The sequence below is a fragment of the Pseudopipra pipra genome, chromosome 3 (genome assembly GCF_036250125.1).
Source record: "Pseudopipra pipra isolate bDixPip1 chromosome 3, bDixPip1.hap1, whole genome shotgun sequence".
Lineage (NCBI taxonomy): Eukaryota > Metazoa > Chordata > Aves > Passeriformes > Pipridae > Pseudopipra > Pseudopipra pipra.
In genome coordinates this window covers 102,134,259-102,151,983 of record NC_087551.1, presented here as the reverse complement: position 1 = coordinate 102,151,983, position 17,725 = coordinate 102,134,259, and the positions used below count along the sequence as shown (strand labels likewise).

The following is a 17,725-nucleotide window of genomic DNA, read 5'->3' as shown; positions in this document are numbered from 1 at the left end:
TACAGGTGAATGTCACTGAGTGATCTAACTCGAATAGAATTTCACATTGTGCTCTGCCTCCTTCAAAACTATCCCACTGACATGAGATTGGTCCCGGCCGTTGAATCCAAACAATGGGCTGACCTCTTTTTACTTGGCTATAAGTGATTAAACCCTGTTTAGATTCATCTGGCCAGAATTTAATTGTCAGTGTTAATTTATCTGTTTTCCCTATTAGTCTCTCAACTTCTCGACACCCTATTTGAAATTGGTCTCCCTTTTGTGCCATGAGATAGCCTGGGTCTGGCGTGTAAGGTTGCTCGTTATGTAAAATATAAATCTCCATTTCTGGGAAATCACCTTCGAAAGGTAATTCTATGTAAGCATTAGACCACGGTCCTTCAGAAGTAGAGTTTTGGGACAAAACTATACTTATCAAGAGTCCAACGGTCCAGGTCGAAGTAATTTGAAAGGACGTCGGCTTCATGATGTGGAGTTTTCTTGCTTATCTTCTGGAGCTTTCTTGACTCGAGAGTAGTGAATCCATGTAGGTCGCTCCTTGATCCTAACCGCGGTGAAGGTGGTCAGCAGCACTTGGAAAGGTCCCTCCCACTTTTCTTGTAGGGGTTTTCCTAAAAAATTCTTAACATACACCCAATCACCGGGGTTAAATGGATGCAATTTACAGTCAGGTTGCTTGGGCTGGTGCTCTATTACTACTGCAGCATTTTTATCAAAATGTTTTCCTACAGCAATTACATAATCATATATATATTGATTGCCTATTTGGTCTACAGCATCACTATTTACAACTTGCATAGCATAAGGTCTACCGTACAGAATTTCAACGGGCTCAACTTTTCTTTTGATCGAGGTTTGACCCTCAATCTAATCAGAGCAATAGGCAGAGCTTGATACCATTGTAAGTTAGTTTCTTGACATATTTTAGCAATTTGTTGTTTGATGAGATGATTCATCTTTTCTACTTGCCCACTAGCTTGTGGTCTGTAGGGCGTATGTAATTGCCATTTAATCTGCAATGCTTTGCTTATTGCTCTCACAACTTTTGCACAGAAATGTGTACCTCTGTCTGAGGATATACTCCTTGGTATTCCAAATCGTGGTATAATTTCATGTAGCAAAACTTTAGTTACCTCTCTCTCTTTGTTTGTTCTACAGGGAAATGCTTCAGGCCACCCAGAAAATGTATCAGTTAGTACCAATAGGTACCTATACCCCCCTTTTCTTGGGAGTTCAGAGAAATCAATCTGCCATACTTCACCTGGGAATTTACCTCGATTTATTGCTCCCTGATGTATCTTGGTTCCTGTATTTGGGTTATTCTTCAGGCATCGTTCGCATTGGGTTGTTACTTGTTTTACAGTAGTAAATAATTTTGGCCCTGCTATTCTAGTTTGCAAATACTGGTAAAGCGGGTCTAAACTCCAATGTGTTTTCTCATGTTCTGTTTTCACAAATTGCCACATTAACTTCTCTGGTATTATTAATTGTCCTGTTTCTAATTGACCCCATCCATTGTCTAATAATTTGCCCTTGTTCTTTTGAATCCACCTGTGATCTGAGTCCTGGTAATCTGGTTGGAAGTCGGTATTTAGCTCTTCTGGTATTAGAGCTGTTATAACCACTTCCTTGGTTCTTGCAGCAGCTAATTTAGCTTCTGCATCAGCTTTCCTATTTCCTATCTCTGGAACAGTGTTACCTTTTAGGTGTCCTTTGCAATGCATTATGGCCACTTGTGCTGGGAGTTGGACTGCTTCTAACAATCGTAGAATTTCTTCTGCGTGTTTGACTGTTTTCCCTTGGGCGGTTAGCAGTCCCCTTTCTTTCCAAATTGCTCCATGAGCATGTACGACGGAGAAGGCATACTTAGAGTCCGTCCAGATGTTAATTCGTATGCCTTCTGCCAATTCCAGGGCTCGGGTAAGAGCTATTAATTCTGCCTTTTGGGCTGAGGTCCCTGCAGGTAAAGGATTTGATTCGATTACCTCTTCCGTTGTGGTTACTGCATAGCCTGCCATTCTTACTCCTTGCTTCACGAAGCTGCTGCCGTCCGAGAACCAGTTGTCTGCATCTTCAAATGGCTCTTCTTTGAGATCCGGGCGGCTGGAGTAGACTGCTTCGATGGTTTCTAGGCAGTCATGCTCTATTGGTTCTGCTGACATTTTTCCTTCTAGAAATGAGGCTGGATTCACAATGTTAGTTACTTGAATAGTTACGTCATCTGATTCAGCTAGGATTGCTTGGTACTTTAGAAATCTGGAAGGTGACAACCAATGGCCACCCTTTTGTTCTAGTACAGCAGACACAGTGTGGGACACTAATACAGTCATTTTCTGGCCCATCGTGAGTTTTCTGGCCTCTTCTATGTTTATGATTACTGCGGCCACCGCTTTCAAACAGCTGGGCCATCCTTTGCTTACTTCATCCAGCTGTTTGGAGAAATAGGCCACAGCTCTTTTGTGTGGTCCCAACTGTTGCGCCAAGACTCCTAAAGCCATCCCTTGCCGTTCATGAGAGAACAGCCAGAATGATTTTGTTACATCAGGGAGGCCCAAAGCCGGGGCTCTCATGAGTTCTTGTTTCAGTCTCTTAAAAGCTCCCTCTGCTTCGGGAGTCCAAACTAGGATACTCTTAGCTTCTTTTAATAAATCATACAATGGCTTGGCGAGTACCCCATATTGGTAGATCCATAAGCGACACCAACCTGTCATTCCCAGAAAGGCTCGTAGATCTCTCACCGTTTCTGGTCTGGGCATCTGGCAAATGGCTTCTTTCCTCGCTGTTCCTAGGGATCGTTGTCCTCTGGAGATCTCATATCCCAGGTATACTACCTTTTCTTGCACCAATTGCGCTTTCTGTTGAGAGACTCGATATCCACTTAGTCCCAAGAAATTCAACAAAGAAATAGTCCATTTAACACACTCTTCTTCTGACTCAGTTGCAATCAACAGATCATCCACGTATTGCAGAAGAGTACCATCCCCCTGTGGCCTTTCCCATTGTTCCAATTCTTTGGCTAATTGATTCCCAAAGATTGTCGGACTGTTTTTGTAGCCTTGAGGTAACACTGTCCAGGTTAATTGGGTCTTCCTCCCTTTACTCACAGATTCCCATTCAAAGGCAAAAATCTTTTGGCTTTCTGGGGCTAAGGGAAGGCAAAAGAATGCATCTTTTAGATCTAACACTGTGAACCAAATTAAATTGTCCTTTAGCTTAGTCAAGAGGGTATAAGGGTTTGCCACCACTGGGTGTAGAGTTTTAGTTATTGCATTCACAGCTCTCAAATCTTGAACCAGTCTATAAGTTCCATTTGATTTCTTCACTGGCAGGATCGGTGTGTTATAATCTGATTCACATTCCACTAATAGTCCTAATTCCAGGAATTTCTCAATTATGGGTTCGACCCCTTTCCTGTCTTCTAATCTCAGGGGATACTGCTTTCTTACTACTGGTCTTGCTCCAGGTATAAGTTCAATAGCAATAGGTGTTGCTTGTTTGGATTTCCCAGGTACATCAGTGGCCCATACCAATGGGTATGCCTCGCTCATAATTCGCTCGATATTACGACTCTCAGGTTTTGGTTCTATGCAACTGATTGTCAGACTTAAAGCTGCAATCAGTTGTTCTTCATTTACCTGGAATTCGAGTTTGTCTTTGTTGAATTTTATTACAGCTCCCAAATTTTCCAGTAAATCCCTTCCTAGTAAAGGCTTTGGAGAATTTGGTAAATATAGAAATTGATGGATCCCCATTTGCTTTCCAATTTTATATTTAATAGGTTTTAGGAAGTAAGCTTTTTCTGGTTGGCCTGTTGCTCCCACAACTTGTACAAACTCATCACTCTTTGGTACTAATTCTTGATTTAAAACTGAAAATGTTGCTCCTGTATCAATCAAAAAATCTAATTCTTTTTCACCTTCCCCTAGCTCCATTTTAACCAGTGGGTCTGCTAGGGAACGACTCACCGGTCCCCCTCAGTCACTGCTCTGATGTGCAATGGCAGTGTTTGCAAGCCTTTCTCTTAGCTGGGGACAGTCTCGCCTCCAATGGCCTAACTGAAAGCAATTGGAACATTGATCTGGTCCTACCCTGATGGGTTGGGGTCTAAATCCTCCTCTCCCTCTCATAGGGTAACCACGACCTCTACCCCTGGCACTTGTGTCTTGGAATTTTGTATTTTGGGCTGCCACTGCTACTGCTACGATCCGAGCAACTCTTTTATCTTCCCTCTTTTTCTCTTCTTTTTCTCTGTTGTTGTATACTTCCCAGGCCTCATTCATCAATGTCTCTAGATCTTTATTTGCTGGATGTTTAAGTTTTTGTAGTTTCTTTCTAATATCTGAAGTGCACTGCCCCATTACTAGCCCTAGCAGTTGTTGTCTCCCTTCTTCCGATGCTGGGTCTAAGGGTGTGTATTGTCTCATGGCAGTCCTAAGTCTATCTAGAAATTCTGAGGGACTTTCATCCTTTCCCTGTCTAACATCATACAAAGCTGCCCAGTTAATGGCTTTAGGTATTGCTTTCCGCAGACCTAATGCTATTAGCTTCCTATATTGCACCAGCAGCTCATAATGATTGGGGTTATTTGGATCCCACTCTGGATTTTTACTTGGGAATACAACTTCCAATTCTTCGGGCAATACGGCGGCACTATCTCTTCCTGTTTTCAATACCAGCTCTTTTTCCGTTTCTGTTAATTCTGACAGCATTACTTCTATATCACTCCAGTCGATATCTAGGTTCTTTGCAATCAACTCGAACCTCTTAGCCACCCCCTCTGGGTTCTTCCTAAAATTCCGGGCTTCTTCTCTCCAACTATTCAAATCACTTGCTGTGAATGGTACCTTTACCCGCCCCCGGTCTCCTGCAATGGGCATTATCTGTCGAAGGGGAGCTACTGTATAACTTCTCTCGATTCTTTCTTTTGCTTCCTTTCGAGCTATAGACCTGGTGTAGTGTGGGTGGCTAGTTCCTTCTCCAGGGTCGTCTTCTTCTTGGGTTCTAGTGTCTGTTCTATTCTTTCTCTTTTCTTTTCTTTTCCCTCGTTTCGGTTCTTCGTCCTCACTTCCCGTTCCTGCCCAGTCATCTTCTGCCAACCCTCTAGCATGATTCACACAGTCCAGTCGCTTCTCTCTCTGGGTTTGGAGGAGACGCTGTCGGCGCTCAGCCTGCCCGGGGCTGCTCTCTTCCCCTTCTTCTGTCCCTCTGGTATCTCTCTTATCATCTATTTGAATCACTATGTTTAACCTTTGGGTGTTGTCTTCCTTTTCCCCTTGAATAATAATACCACTACATCCTCCCTTGGGGGAATCGCCCTCTTTTTCGTTACCTCTTAGTCTTGGTGGGCTACTTTCATTCTCATGACTAGCATCTCTTGGTGTACTAGTTTCCACTCTGTAGACACTGTCTTCTTTTCTCGGTGTACTGGTATCTCTATTCCTGTCGTCTTTTGGTTTAGGCGGACTACTCTCTTCCCCGTGACCCTCCGGTCTCATCAGGCTACTTTTTCCCTTATCGACCTCTTCCTCTCTGTAACTTTCTTCTCTGTAACTTTCTGACCCTTGTGGACTACTCAGTCCCTGCGAGCTGCTTTCTCCTTGGGGGCTCTCCGATTTTGATGGGCTACTTTCTTCCCAACTGTCTTTTGATTTTTGAGGACTAGCTCCGGTCCTGGATCTTCCTAGCTCTAGCGAAATATCCCCTAATAGGCTAGTGTCTCCTTCACCTTCTCTCCGCTTTGGTCGTGGTATCCCGTATCCTGGAGCATATGGTTGGTACTCCCATAAACTTATTCTACTTTCTTCTTCACTGTCCCTTCTTTTTAATTTAAGACACTGTTGTCCGATACTACAAGCATCACAACAACGTCCCTTTGGTTTCAAATTTTTCTTATCCTTTTCCAAAGCTAAAACCAAGGGGTCCTGCGGTGCAACATTTACTCCGCATTCTCTCTGCCACTCAGGCTTATTCCTGAGCGTGAAAAACATGTCGCAATACATCACTTCATCCCACTTGCCCAGTCGACGGAGGAACAACATAAGCTGTAAAATAGTGTTGTAATTTGTTGTCCCTTCGGGTGGCCATTTCTCATCATCATCTAGTTTATACAGAGGCCACCATTGCGTGCAGTACTTTAAGAGTGTTTTCTTGCTTATGTTTCCTCCTGGGGCTCCCCCTAGATCTCTCCAATGCTTTAGGATACACCCCAGGGGGGTTTTCATATTTATGTCCTTACTTTGCTGGCTTCCCATTATTATCGTAGGGCCTGGTGATGTAGTAATGGATAAGGTTTTGTGAGAGGTAGGGGCTTACCAGACAAACCTATAGGGTGCTCTTCCAGATTTTTCTACTATCTGTGCGTCAGTAATATACCAGCTAATCTGGGGATCGTGTTCCCAAACGGGTGTCCAACTAAGAAACTCTTCTAATACTAGAGGATCGTATCCCAACCTCCCACTCTCCTTTTCTATTTTTCTTATGAATTCTTTTACGTGATATTCTATTATGTCAAGCAATTCTTGTCTCTGAATTCGTGCTTCTATGTCCAGTCGGGCTAGGCTTCCACTAATGTGTTCACACTGTGTAGCTTTCGGTATGTCAGTAAATTCTACTTTAAATCGCAATACTTTCCTTATCCTATTCCACCGTCTTAGAGTATTTCTGATTCTGCCCCAATACTTCATGTACGCAATCTCCAATCGCTTCGTCCGTTTCTGGCCTGGCTCCTCGCGGAGAACAGGAACCGCAGAGCGGGACTCCCACTCGCCCCGCAGCAGAGCCGCGTCTCAATCACACTCACATTCGCACTTGCACACTTGATATAGGAGAATTTTCCTACCTTCTGATTTCTATCTGAGCAATCTGCGTTACCAAGCAAGGTCGCGAGATGGCGCCGCAGACCGAGAGATATGGCTTTGCTGTCGGCTGTCCGATTTATGTTACCACAAACTCACAGGATGTTGCTGCAAACTATAAAACACACTTCTTACAGAAAATGCAACCAAGATGTTACGAATACCTGTCTATGAGTGTGGCAGCAATAAAATCTCACCCACTTAATTTCTGCCAAATCCTGATTTGACCAACAGCGTATACAGTAGAAGGTAAGGGTACGATTGAGCGCTATTTCTTGTGTTCCTCTTGGACCCAGAATATATTTACCGCAATTGTTACACAAAGTTCTAACATACAGTGAACAATAACAGAAAGGACAGATTTTAATCCTAGGATTTATACGTGCCGGCAAGAGCTTATTCACTTTTATAGAACTGAGATTGCAATCATTTCCCATATAGAGTTAAAAAGACGTCTTAAGAACTATACCATATATGAAAAACACAACATCTAATTTTTTTTTTTACAACAGACAAACAAACTGCTGCAAGCAATGAAATCGTAAATGAGACTCTCTCTCAGTACCTAAATAGCTTATTTTAGTTTCGTTTTACTCGTTGACAAAAATCAGAACATTTAGCAAGAGAAACTGCATTCCAAGAATTCTTTGCTAGTACAAGGAGCTTTCTGGGTCCTAAAGCTCCTAGAAACTCTCAAACAGCCTCGGAAGAATTAAAAATGGTTAATTTTCTGAATCGAGCACAGTTTCCAATGCATTACCAGACAATATCTTACACAAAACAAACAAACAAACAAAGAATGATCAGGGTAAATTAGAGCAAGAACATTTGCAAACAAGACACAGAAACATAAAGGGTGAACACAGCATTACAAAGAAAAGACAATTTTACACTGCAGTGCCGGGACTCTAACCCGTTTAGGGACTCTAACCCTTTCTTGGCAGGACTCTAACCTGCGACTTTCAATACCTGGGACTCTAACCCAGCTTTAGGGCTAATGCTGAGGCGTCCCTCAGCTCCCTTTTGGGCGATAGCGTCCTATCCCCACCAACTTAATTACTTTCCTTTATAAACTGCAGTTCAAAACATAAATACCTCTTAATTTGTAGCAGGAGATTCTTGTCCACCGTTGCGCAGATCCAAGGGGTCTGGGAGACTCTGCCGACAAAAATTCAGTCGGGGGGCCCTGAGAGCGTCCCGGCCCCTTGGGTCCTGGCTCAGGAAGACCCCCTTCTCCTGCCTGGCTCGCCAAATTGATGCCAATTTATGCCCCAAAACAAGGCGCGGAGAAACTGCTCAGAGACAGAATTTTAGTCTATAAGCAGGAGGTATTTATTTCACGGCCGGGGAGCAGCCAGGTCGCCCTGGACAAACTGCTCCAACTCGAGAAACACACAATCCAACTTTTATACAATTTTTGCTAAGCAATTACATCATATATTATGAATATTCATTACATTGCAACATCTACTTTTAATATTCATAACAGGTGGAGTTGAGGCGGAGTTAGAGGCGTGGTCCTTAATTTGGGGAGAACTTCGGTGGGAGTTCCGGTCTTCCTTCATCATGAACCTCGTGTCCTTTTCATCATCATCCTCCTAAACTTTTGAACCTTCCCTAATTTGGGTAGCTTCCTTATGAATTTGGCAGAGAGTTTCGGTATTTGGCACCAATACCTAATTTCTTGGCATGTCCCTCTCTTTATCTCTTTGGCTTCCTCTCCATATGTCTCTTTTTGTGTGTACTAGCATTTTCTGTTCATGTTTATGTTCTCTTGTGTCAGAGTGACCTGTGCCTCAGTGAATTTATTGTCTCCGCTTTCCTAATGCTGAATCCTATGTGCCTTGCTAAAGCTTGCTTCTACATTTTGTGCTTAACTCTTTATATTGCTTAAATTCGCTTTTCAGGTGTTACCTGGCTTCAGTTCAAGGAAAGACAGAGCAATTCAGCCTTTGAGTGAACTGAAGCCAACTTTTAACTAGATTGAATTTCCTCAGTAAGGCTAATAATTTTGGTACTAAAATGCAAATAATTACTGTTGTAATTGCTTTCCGCCAGCCACAGGTGTGCTGGCTGCCTCTCAAACTGAATAAAAGGACAAGAATTCCTGGTTTAAAAACCTCACAGTGTTTCTGCTTCTCAAAAGTTCACTGAAAGCCTGTGGGAATAATTTTCATAGGTGCATAAGTCTCTTTATGAACAGCCATAAACTTCATATTCACTCAGATGTCTGGGAAAATTTATTCAAGATTAAGTCACCAGGCAAAGAACGTTCTTGATCTCTGTGAACAAGCTGGATTTTAATGCAGGCCTCCTGTGTCACTAAGAACATGAACATGATCATACTGGTTCAGAGCAAATATCCACCTAGCCTGAAAGTGTCCATAAGTAGATACATAGGGAATCATAAAAGCAGAAGAAATCTGTGGGATATTTCTTCCTGCAGCCTTGGCCCACCTCCTCCAATTTCAGAGCAAAGGATTTCCTCTGTTTGTCCCAGTTTATCTGTTCAGTAACCTTCAAGGGATCTCTTTTATGGAAGTCCCTGTTTTCCCCTTGAAACCATTGTTTACCTGATATATCTTTTCATTTTCTTTGGTTTTTTGGCTTCCACCAAACCCTGATAAGGAAACAGCTGCAGCTTCCCAAGGCCCCACTGCTGAAGGGTTCTTGTTGTCTCAGAAGCAGCATTTTATGTGGGAATCATTTTCCATTATGTCCATCTTTTTCCATTCATCTCTATCACACTTCCTCTGCTATCTAAGGGCCTTAACAATCATTTTCCTAATGTCCATCTTAGTGCCACTATCCACCTTTGTTCATACCACACTCAGCAGCTCTTGCATCACCAGCAAACCTTTCCCACGCTCTGACCTCTCTGACCTTATGAAAATGAGATGGAATTGGTATGGTATGATATTACCTTCACAAATAGTGGGGTTTTTGTATCTTCAGCATGTCTATGTTTCTGTGCATTCTCAAATATGCGTATTTCAAAATAGTGAAATTAATGTTTACTGTGAATGTATGTGACTCTAGTTTCAGAAGGCAGCGGTCTTTCAGTAATTTCTGTACTCTCAAATGTGGCTAATATCAAAAAATATAAGAGAAGAACTGAACTACCAATTCAACATTTTGCCTTTCCCATGATATTTTTTTTATTTTCACTTTACAGACAGAAAAGTGACTACAGGGACTAAACATGCTGAAGACACAGGCTTTCCCTTTGTGAAGCTGCAGCATAATGGACAAATAAAGCAGAAAATTGCTTCTTTTGTATTAAGGACATTTTTAATTTTTAGAAAAGCGAGAGGGGTTGAGAGTCAAATTTACTTATCATTTACCAGTGCATCACTAGAATCAAAGCAAAGAACATCATGCTGTGTATTACACTTTGTGACCACTGCTGGGCTGCAGTTTTCTGAATGAAGATTTTGTCCAGACAGCTAAAACTAATTAACTGCATTAAACGTTCGATAAATCCTAGACCCTGGCAAACATTACTGACCTTATGCTCAGAAGTGCTGCTTAAAAAGAGATACCATTGTAATGGATTTTTTCAAAGAAAGGCTGAAGTTAGTTCAACAGAGATAAAACAATTTGAAATTAATAAGCTGCAGTCACACTAATAATATTAAATAATGAGCCATTATAAATTGTCTTATTGTACAATTAATATTCATACAAGTTTCATGCAAAGACTATAAATTTATTATATTATTAAATTAATTTTACTCATTACCTCACAAAGTTGAAAATATTCTTTCTTAGACCTTCTTCTGCATTAAGATTTGAACTACACTGGCAGCCACCATGTCCAGCTTGAAAATGCTCTCTTAATGTCTCTGACTTCTGAAATCAGAGACATTACCATGTTCTGGCTAACTCAAATTTAGCAGTTTTAAAGCATATATAAGTTAAAACCTTGGAAGCTGTCACACTTTATCAGATCACAAGGAAAAGGTATTTCAAAATGAACAGGGCAGTGGTCTAGCCCAAAGAGTGGAAACATATAAGCCGAAGACCAAAATTTCAATGTGATCAGACATTGAAATATGTCCTATAATTGCTAGTATCAGTGTTGCAAAGGCATCATCAGAGCGGTTTCTCACAGTGTGTTAATGCTTTTAGTTAGGAAGGACATTGAACATTATCTCTACTAAAATTCGAGGCCCTGCCTCAGAAGTATCACAGTGAATCTTTGAAGTAAGAAACTCGATGGGAGTGTTATATTTAAATTGTAGAATGGGGAAATTTTATTTTCTCAAGACATAAATTTTAAGGGTAAATTTTATTCTCTCAAGGTTTCACTGCTACTGCCTTTATTTTAGTTAGCTACATGAATATATATTTTATCCTAAAATCATATTTCTGATTTAGCTAGGTGTTCGGTGATGATGAAATATAATTCACATGTATGTACTTACATACATTCTAGTGGGCCTTAGCTTTTTAACTTTTCAAGCATCCTCAGATGCTCACGTCTAGTCATAAGAAGGTAATCTGTCTTCAACCACTGCCTCTTTACTCCCTCCGTTAGACAGCTGAAGGCACCTGCCTGTGGTGAAAGCACTGCCTGTGTAACCTGGGGAGTGGGTTTGGGAAACCCAACAGCAGTCTATCCCTCCACATCTGCTTGGTCACCTCAGGCTGATGATGTGATGTCATTTGGGATCCAATACCAGCATTGCCAGTAACGATGAATTAGTGAGAAGCTTTTTTCCCATGGATTCTGTTAGATATGGAGGTGACATGATCAGTAGATGTTTAAGCACAAAACTGCATGTAAGACCAAAGATGGTTCTGCATGCTTGACCTTATTCTTCCATGGTGTTCAGTGAGTTCAAGAGAAGCATATGAATGAGAAGTTGTAGTTGAAGATATGAAAAAATAAATTTAGATGATATAAATAAATTAAGATGATACATCATAAGATAGGATTAAGCACAGAGCTCTCCTGCATGCATAGCTGTAAATAATGCATGAATGCATTATTGAAAAATTGCTATCTTTTAGCTGTTTTATATGTGTCATCCTCTAATGCCCTTTTGGGTAATTCTCCAGCTTCTGGGTGGAAGAGGCAGCACAGACAATGTGTGAGTGCTGTCTCTTGGGAGAGGAACAGGCAAGGTGGAGGGCAGCAGGCTGGCAGGACAAAAGCACATGCCTTGTATTTCTCAGCAGAGCAACACATCTGCAGAACAGGCAGAGAGGACACTGAGGAAGGAAATCAACAGGCAAAGGGAGAAGGGGTGGTAAATTCAGTCTAAGGGACTGAACAGCCTCCAGATACTCTGAATCCCAGTTTGGAAATGCCACTGAATCCTTGTCATTTCTCTATTGACCATCCAGAGCCAGATGAGTCTGCCCTGGAGAGGGTCTGAAACAGCGGTTGAGACTCAAAATGGCATTCTGAGATTAAGCAGGCATTGAAAAAAAATAGTAACCCTTCAGTCATGGAACTAAGCTTTCCCTGCAGAAATGTGAGACTCCAGCTGGCCCAGGCACTGTTTGAGCTTGGCAGATCTATCACATGACTTGTGTTTTTGTCCCTGTAGGGCCAAGGTGAGGGAGCTTTTACAAGCTGACACATGGTTTGGCACACAGTGCTGCTCAGGTGGAACCCATCTCCCCACTCCCCTGAGCTCCACAGGCAGCAGATGGAGGATGAGCATCCCTGTTGAGCTGAGGGATTGTCTCCTCACTGTGCAAGCCAGTCTCTGGGGCTTAGCAGAGAAACTGGAAATATTCAGTGGCATTTACATATTGAGGTGAGTTCAGGGTATCTAGAGACAGTTCAGTCTATAGTGTGAAACTCTGCAGTTTGCTCTAATTCCCTTGCCTTTATGGCTGCAATTAATAATTTCCTAGTTTCCCCCACATCGTGCCACTGTCTAATATAATGCAGAAAATAATTAAGTGCATCAGAAGTCCTTCAGTTGTCTCTTGTGTTATCCTTCCATAAGATGGCTGTTTAAAAACCCTTGTGTCTTTCCATAGTAAATACTGGAACAAAAACCTACATTGTCCCATCTCAGATCTTTCCAGCTGCAAGCACCATATTTCTTCCTGGAGAGAGCGTAGATGGCAAGGAGGAACATTGGACGTAGACCAGAGAGTGAACTGAAATTGATAAAATGATCTAAAGGTAATTATCAATCTATATGCCAAACGGATAATTCCTTTGAAAGTTATTTTACCCACAGATGATGTAAGTAACTTCTGTCTAATATAAGTGAAAAAACCCCACAAAATCTAAACTTTTTTTTGGCTCTGTCATTTTACAAATTTGGACATGATGACAGCAATGCTGTAGTCAGTTTCTCCCATTCTGTCACTTAGTTTAAAATATTTCTAGGTATGCATGCATAGGAGATATCTTAAAAGATACAATAGCCCCAAAAAGGATGTTGGACCTTGAGGACAAACATTCTACGTGAAAGTGTGTTTATTTGTTTTAAAAAGTTGCTGGGCTAAACTGATACTTCAGGGCCTGGATGTTACAATCCAGTACATCACAATTGATTATTGCTGCTTATCAACATTTGCTTCATTAATGGTTGCAAACGCCTTTGAAATCCCCAGAGGATTCCTGAGGAATAAATAAGCAGACATGGTTTTGTACTGCAAAAAGCTTTAGAAACTAAAGCATATGTTTACTACTGAACTGAACTGCAGGTGAGCCTGAGGCAAAACTGCGTGGGGCATCTGAAGCCTGTCAGTGTGGATCTGCAGCCTGGTAGACCATTGTTTTGTTTAGTTTGACCTATTTCCTTGTGGTTTTCTTTGTTTGCTTCTCCCCCCATCTCCCCCTCGATTTCTATTTCAATTGACTCAGTCTTATGTCTGGGCTTGCAAGGGACAGGGGGAGGGAGGTCACCTATACTTGCCTCAATGTATTGGAAGAAAAATTTATCTAGCTCTTAGAGTACAGGGAGCTAATGCCCTTGAGGCTATTGGATTAATGGATTTCAAATGCAGGTCCAGAGGAAACTGGAAAAAAAGGGGTAGCAGCATCCAGCAGACAGGCGTAATAAGCTGATTCCTGGAGGTGAAAATTTTCTGTTTCTGGCTGTCATGGACCAGCAAGGCAGGCTGCTCTGCAGGGAAGGGGAGCTGGGAGTGCAGGGCAAGGCAGCGCTGGCAGGGCAGCAGCCTCACTGACCACAGCACCTGAGAAAGGGGAGCAGACGGGGTTGGGTGAGAGTCCAGTGAGCACCCAGCAAGTCCTCAGCAGTGGGGCAGATCCCAGTCAAGTAAGATCAGGGAAGTCCACAGATCAGGGAAGTATGAGACGGGATGCAGACATATCTGTGTTGGAAGTGTGGTGTAAGTTTATAACAAAGTGCAAAACCTTCAGCTTAAAAGAAGCCCCCAAAGGTGGGCAGACCATCTGCAGACACTTCCTCCAGCTCTTTTATTCAAGGCTACTGTTTGCCCTCTCTTAGATCATCCTAAAACAATCACCCCCCTGGGATGACTCTCAGATTAACAACTTAAGACCAAATGATTGTCCTGAGGCCAGGGTTTTGCCAAGAGTCAGCAGAAATGCCTGAGGAAGCCCTATCTCCTGTATGCTAAAGCTGGTGTTAAACCCAGGCACCATGGTTAGGTGTAAGCTGAAAGGGAGGCAGATGTTGGCAAATGGCAATCACCTCACAAGTTCCTATTGCTTCAATCACACAATTCAAACACATGACTCAGTTGTGTAACATACGCACAGTTTAAGTCTTTTGACCAAAGTTTTCACCTGTGTGAAATAGTGCTTTTCCCTGCATTCACTAGAAGCACAGCAGGTTGTAGAGGTCTGGTTTATTTATTAGTTTCAGGCTCTACTGCATCAGCAAACAGGCTGCACAGTATAAAGGCTGATCTTTAAAAAAATGAAGAGATTTCATCCCTGTGAAAAAAACCCAGCAGTTCTAGAAAATGTATTTAAGGAAAACTTGCTTCATCTGTTCATATCCAAAAAATAGATTGCTAAATAAAATGTCAGGAAAGTCAACAAAAGGTTTTACCTCAAGTGATTTGATGGAGTTTGTATTGACTGAATGGTGCCCTCTGGAGCTCTCATTCTAAAATATAATATAGAGACTCTCTGAAGTAAGACAGTTTTAGATATCTGGATGGAGACAAAATGTGGAGCTCTATAGATTACAGCACAGCATCTCCCTCAATCAGCCCAGCACCACCGATCCTGACATTTACTGTATTGCTTTTATCTGAAAGAAACAGCATCTTGCAGCAGCTGCAAATAAGTCCAGTCTAATGCAGAAGATAACACTTCTAAGGTGCACAATTAATGCTTTAATGTGCACTTTTAAAGACATTATTTTGGACAGATATATTCTTTAAGACTGAGAATCCAGGTGTCTGTCTTGATGATGTAATTCCTCTATCCTATCTGTATATCTTTCTAGGCAGCTTTACATACTATTTATGGAGTGCATACATTACCTGGGATCTCATCAACAGTAAAGAATTCAACTATGTGAGCTGAAAAATGAGAGGTTTTTTTCCATTTCATGTACAGTGAGACTGAGACACTGCTGCACTGTAAAGGTCATGAGTGAAACTTGACCATTGCTAAAGGAATTAAATCCCAGTTTGAGGGAGAGGCTCTGCCTCATCATGATGCAGCAAAAAAGTACAGGGCTGCAAGGCACAGAACACCAGGCTGAGATGTGAAGGTCTGGAGTACAAAACCATGGCTTTTTCCTCAGCCCTTCGGGTTTCCCCATTGATCTCAGGACAACTGTGGGAAGTGAAAATAGTCGTCAAGAGACAAACCTGAGTACAAGACTTCTGGGTGGTACATAGAACTTTCTGGTTCACATATACACTTGCAGAAGGCAGTGAAATGAATGTTTTTGAGGAAATACCTTTACTTGAGTCAGAGAAGGGAGCAACCTTTTCCAGAGCCTGTGGAGAAGGTTGTATGTGGGACAAGAATGTCACACTAGGGATGGATGCTCCAGCAGGCATTTGTCTGAAGTGGTGCTGTTCCTCAGGGGTCAGCACTGGGACAGACACTTTTTAACATCTTGGTTGGCAACATGGACAGTGGGATTGAGTGCACCCTCATCATGTTTGCTGATGACACCGACCTCGTGGTGTGGTTGACACACTGAAGAGAAGGGATGCCACCCAGAGGGACCTGGCCAGGCCTGAGAGGTGGACGGATGCAAACCTTATGAAGTACACAAAGGTCAAGTGCAAGGTCCAACATGTGGGTCAGGGCAATCCCAAGCACAAGTACAGGCTGGGAAGAGAATGGATGGAGACTAGCCTGGGTGTAAAGACTGGGGAGTCTTCGTAGACAAAAAGCTCAGTGTGTTCTCAGCAATGTGCACTTGCTGCCCACAAAACCAAACGTCCTGGGCTGCATCAAAATGTGGCCAGCAGGTTGAGGGATATGCTTCTCCCCCTCTGCTCCACTCTTGTGACACCCCACCTGGAGCACTGTGTCCAGCTCTGGAGCCACCAACACAAGAAAGACATGGACCAGTTGGAGTGAGTCCAGAGAAGAGTCACTGAGGTCATCAGAGGGCTGGAGCACCTCTCCTGTGAAGACAGACTGAGAGAGCTGGGGCTGTTCAGACTGGAGGAGAGAAGACTTCAGGAAGACCCTATACTTTTCACAAGGGCATGAGGGAATGACCTTTAGCTGAAGAAGGTAGTGTTTAGATTAGATGTTAGGAAGTAATTATTTTCTGTGCAGGTGATGAGGCAATGGGAGAGGTTGCCAGAGAGGCTGTGGACTCCCCATCCCTTGAGGTGTTCATGACCAGGCTGGATGGGGCTATGAACAATGTACTCTAGTGAAAGGTTCCCTGCTCATGTCAGGGGGTTGGAGCTGGATGACTTGTAAGGTCCCTTCCAACCCTAACTTTCTGTGATTCTATGATTTCTGCATGAATAACTGTTTCCTGAGGGTCTTTCAAAATCATCACTGGCTTGACTTCTCTCTCCATATGCACAGTTTTTCCTACAAAGGGAAACTGCTGAATACTCAGGAAAAAAGTATCCATTAAGGATTCTGTTCTAAAAAATCATTTAACCTGTGCTGGAGTCCCTTGGCCCCTCCTGGTTCTTCCTACCAGGTTCTAGTTATTTAAGATAACCCCTGTGGTTTAGCTGTGATGACATATCAACAGACTAATGCTGTATAAAAGCTCCTTTACCATTTACTGTCATGGAAACTTTGGCACTGATAGGTGGCTGCACGGCTCCTTGAACCACCAGTGTGGCACATTTGTGCAACAGCTGCAATAAACCTGCAGGATGTTTTGTAGGCGCTTTATCTCCTGCACATAAGTGGAGGCTGAGACATCAGTGCTGAGACATCAGAGCAGCCAGGACAGCAGCAGGTGTGGATGCTCTCTTCCATCCCTTCCCAGCCAGTGGATGGGACCTCAGCTAAGCAAGCAGAGGCTTCCATGGACGAGTACTGTGGACAATGGCACTTTTTGGTATGCCTTCTGCATTACATTTTTCTTCTTTCCACCACTTCTTCATTGTCTGTACATGTCACCTATACCTAGAAGGTTCATGTTATTTTGCTCCAGCAATATTTCATGCCAAATCACCACATCCTCTCCAGTTTTATGTCCTTAATGGGGCAAGCAACTTGGGCTACATCTCGCCTTTCTGAGGAGCTTCTCTGAACTGTACAGGTCTACTTTTCTGCTATACAGGGATATATAACCCTCACAGTTGGTGTTAGCAATGTGTGGAATTTCAACAATTATTTTTTCCTTCTACTTCTTAGTGTCCACTTTTCCATTTCCACTTCCTTTTTGTGTGAGCATGGTTCCCCTTGTGTGCTTTGCAATTGTACAAATGAAATAATTAGTTAGTGAAGAGGTGAT

General features: G+C 42.5%; 1 protein-coding gene across 1 annotated transcript; it reads right to left on the bottom strand.

The window, feature by feature from the left end:
* Window positions 1-462: 462 nt before the first annotated feature.
* LOC135410699 (uncharacterized) lies at window positions 463-5,987 on the bottom strand. The gene is made up of 3 exons (XM_064647407.1): window positions 4,089-5,987; window positions 1,274-3,635; window positions 463-611 (listed from the first exon to the last, which is right to left on the bottom strand). The coding sequence occupies exons 1-3, from the start codon at window positions 5,985-5,987 to the stop codon at window positions 463-465; spliced, it is 4,410 nt and encodes a 1,469-aa protein (XP_064503477.1).
* Between the last annotated feature and the right edge of the window lie 11,738 nt (window positions 5,988-17,725).

Coding starts and splice junctions, on each gene's coding strand:
- LOC135410699 (XM_064647407.1), bottom strand. CDS start 5,987: ATGTTTTTCACGCTCAGGAATAAGCCTGAGTGGCAGAGAGAATGCGGA. Junction 3,636..4,088: donor TTAGACCCCAACCCATCAGG/GTAGGACCAGAT, acceptor CTCGAATTCCAG/GTAAATGAAGAACAACTGAT. Junction 612..1,273: donor TCAGGGAGCAATAAATCGAG/GTAAATTCCCAG, acceptor AGAATTTTTTAG/GAAAACCCCTACAAGAAAAG.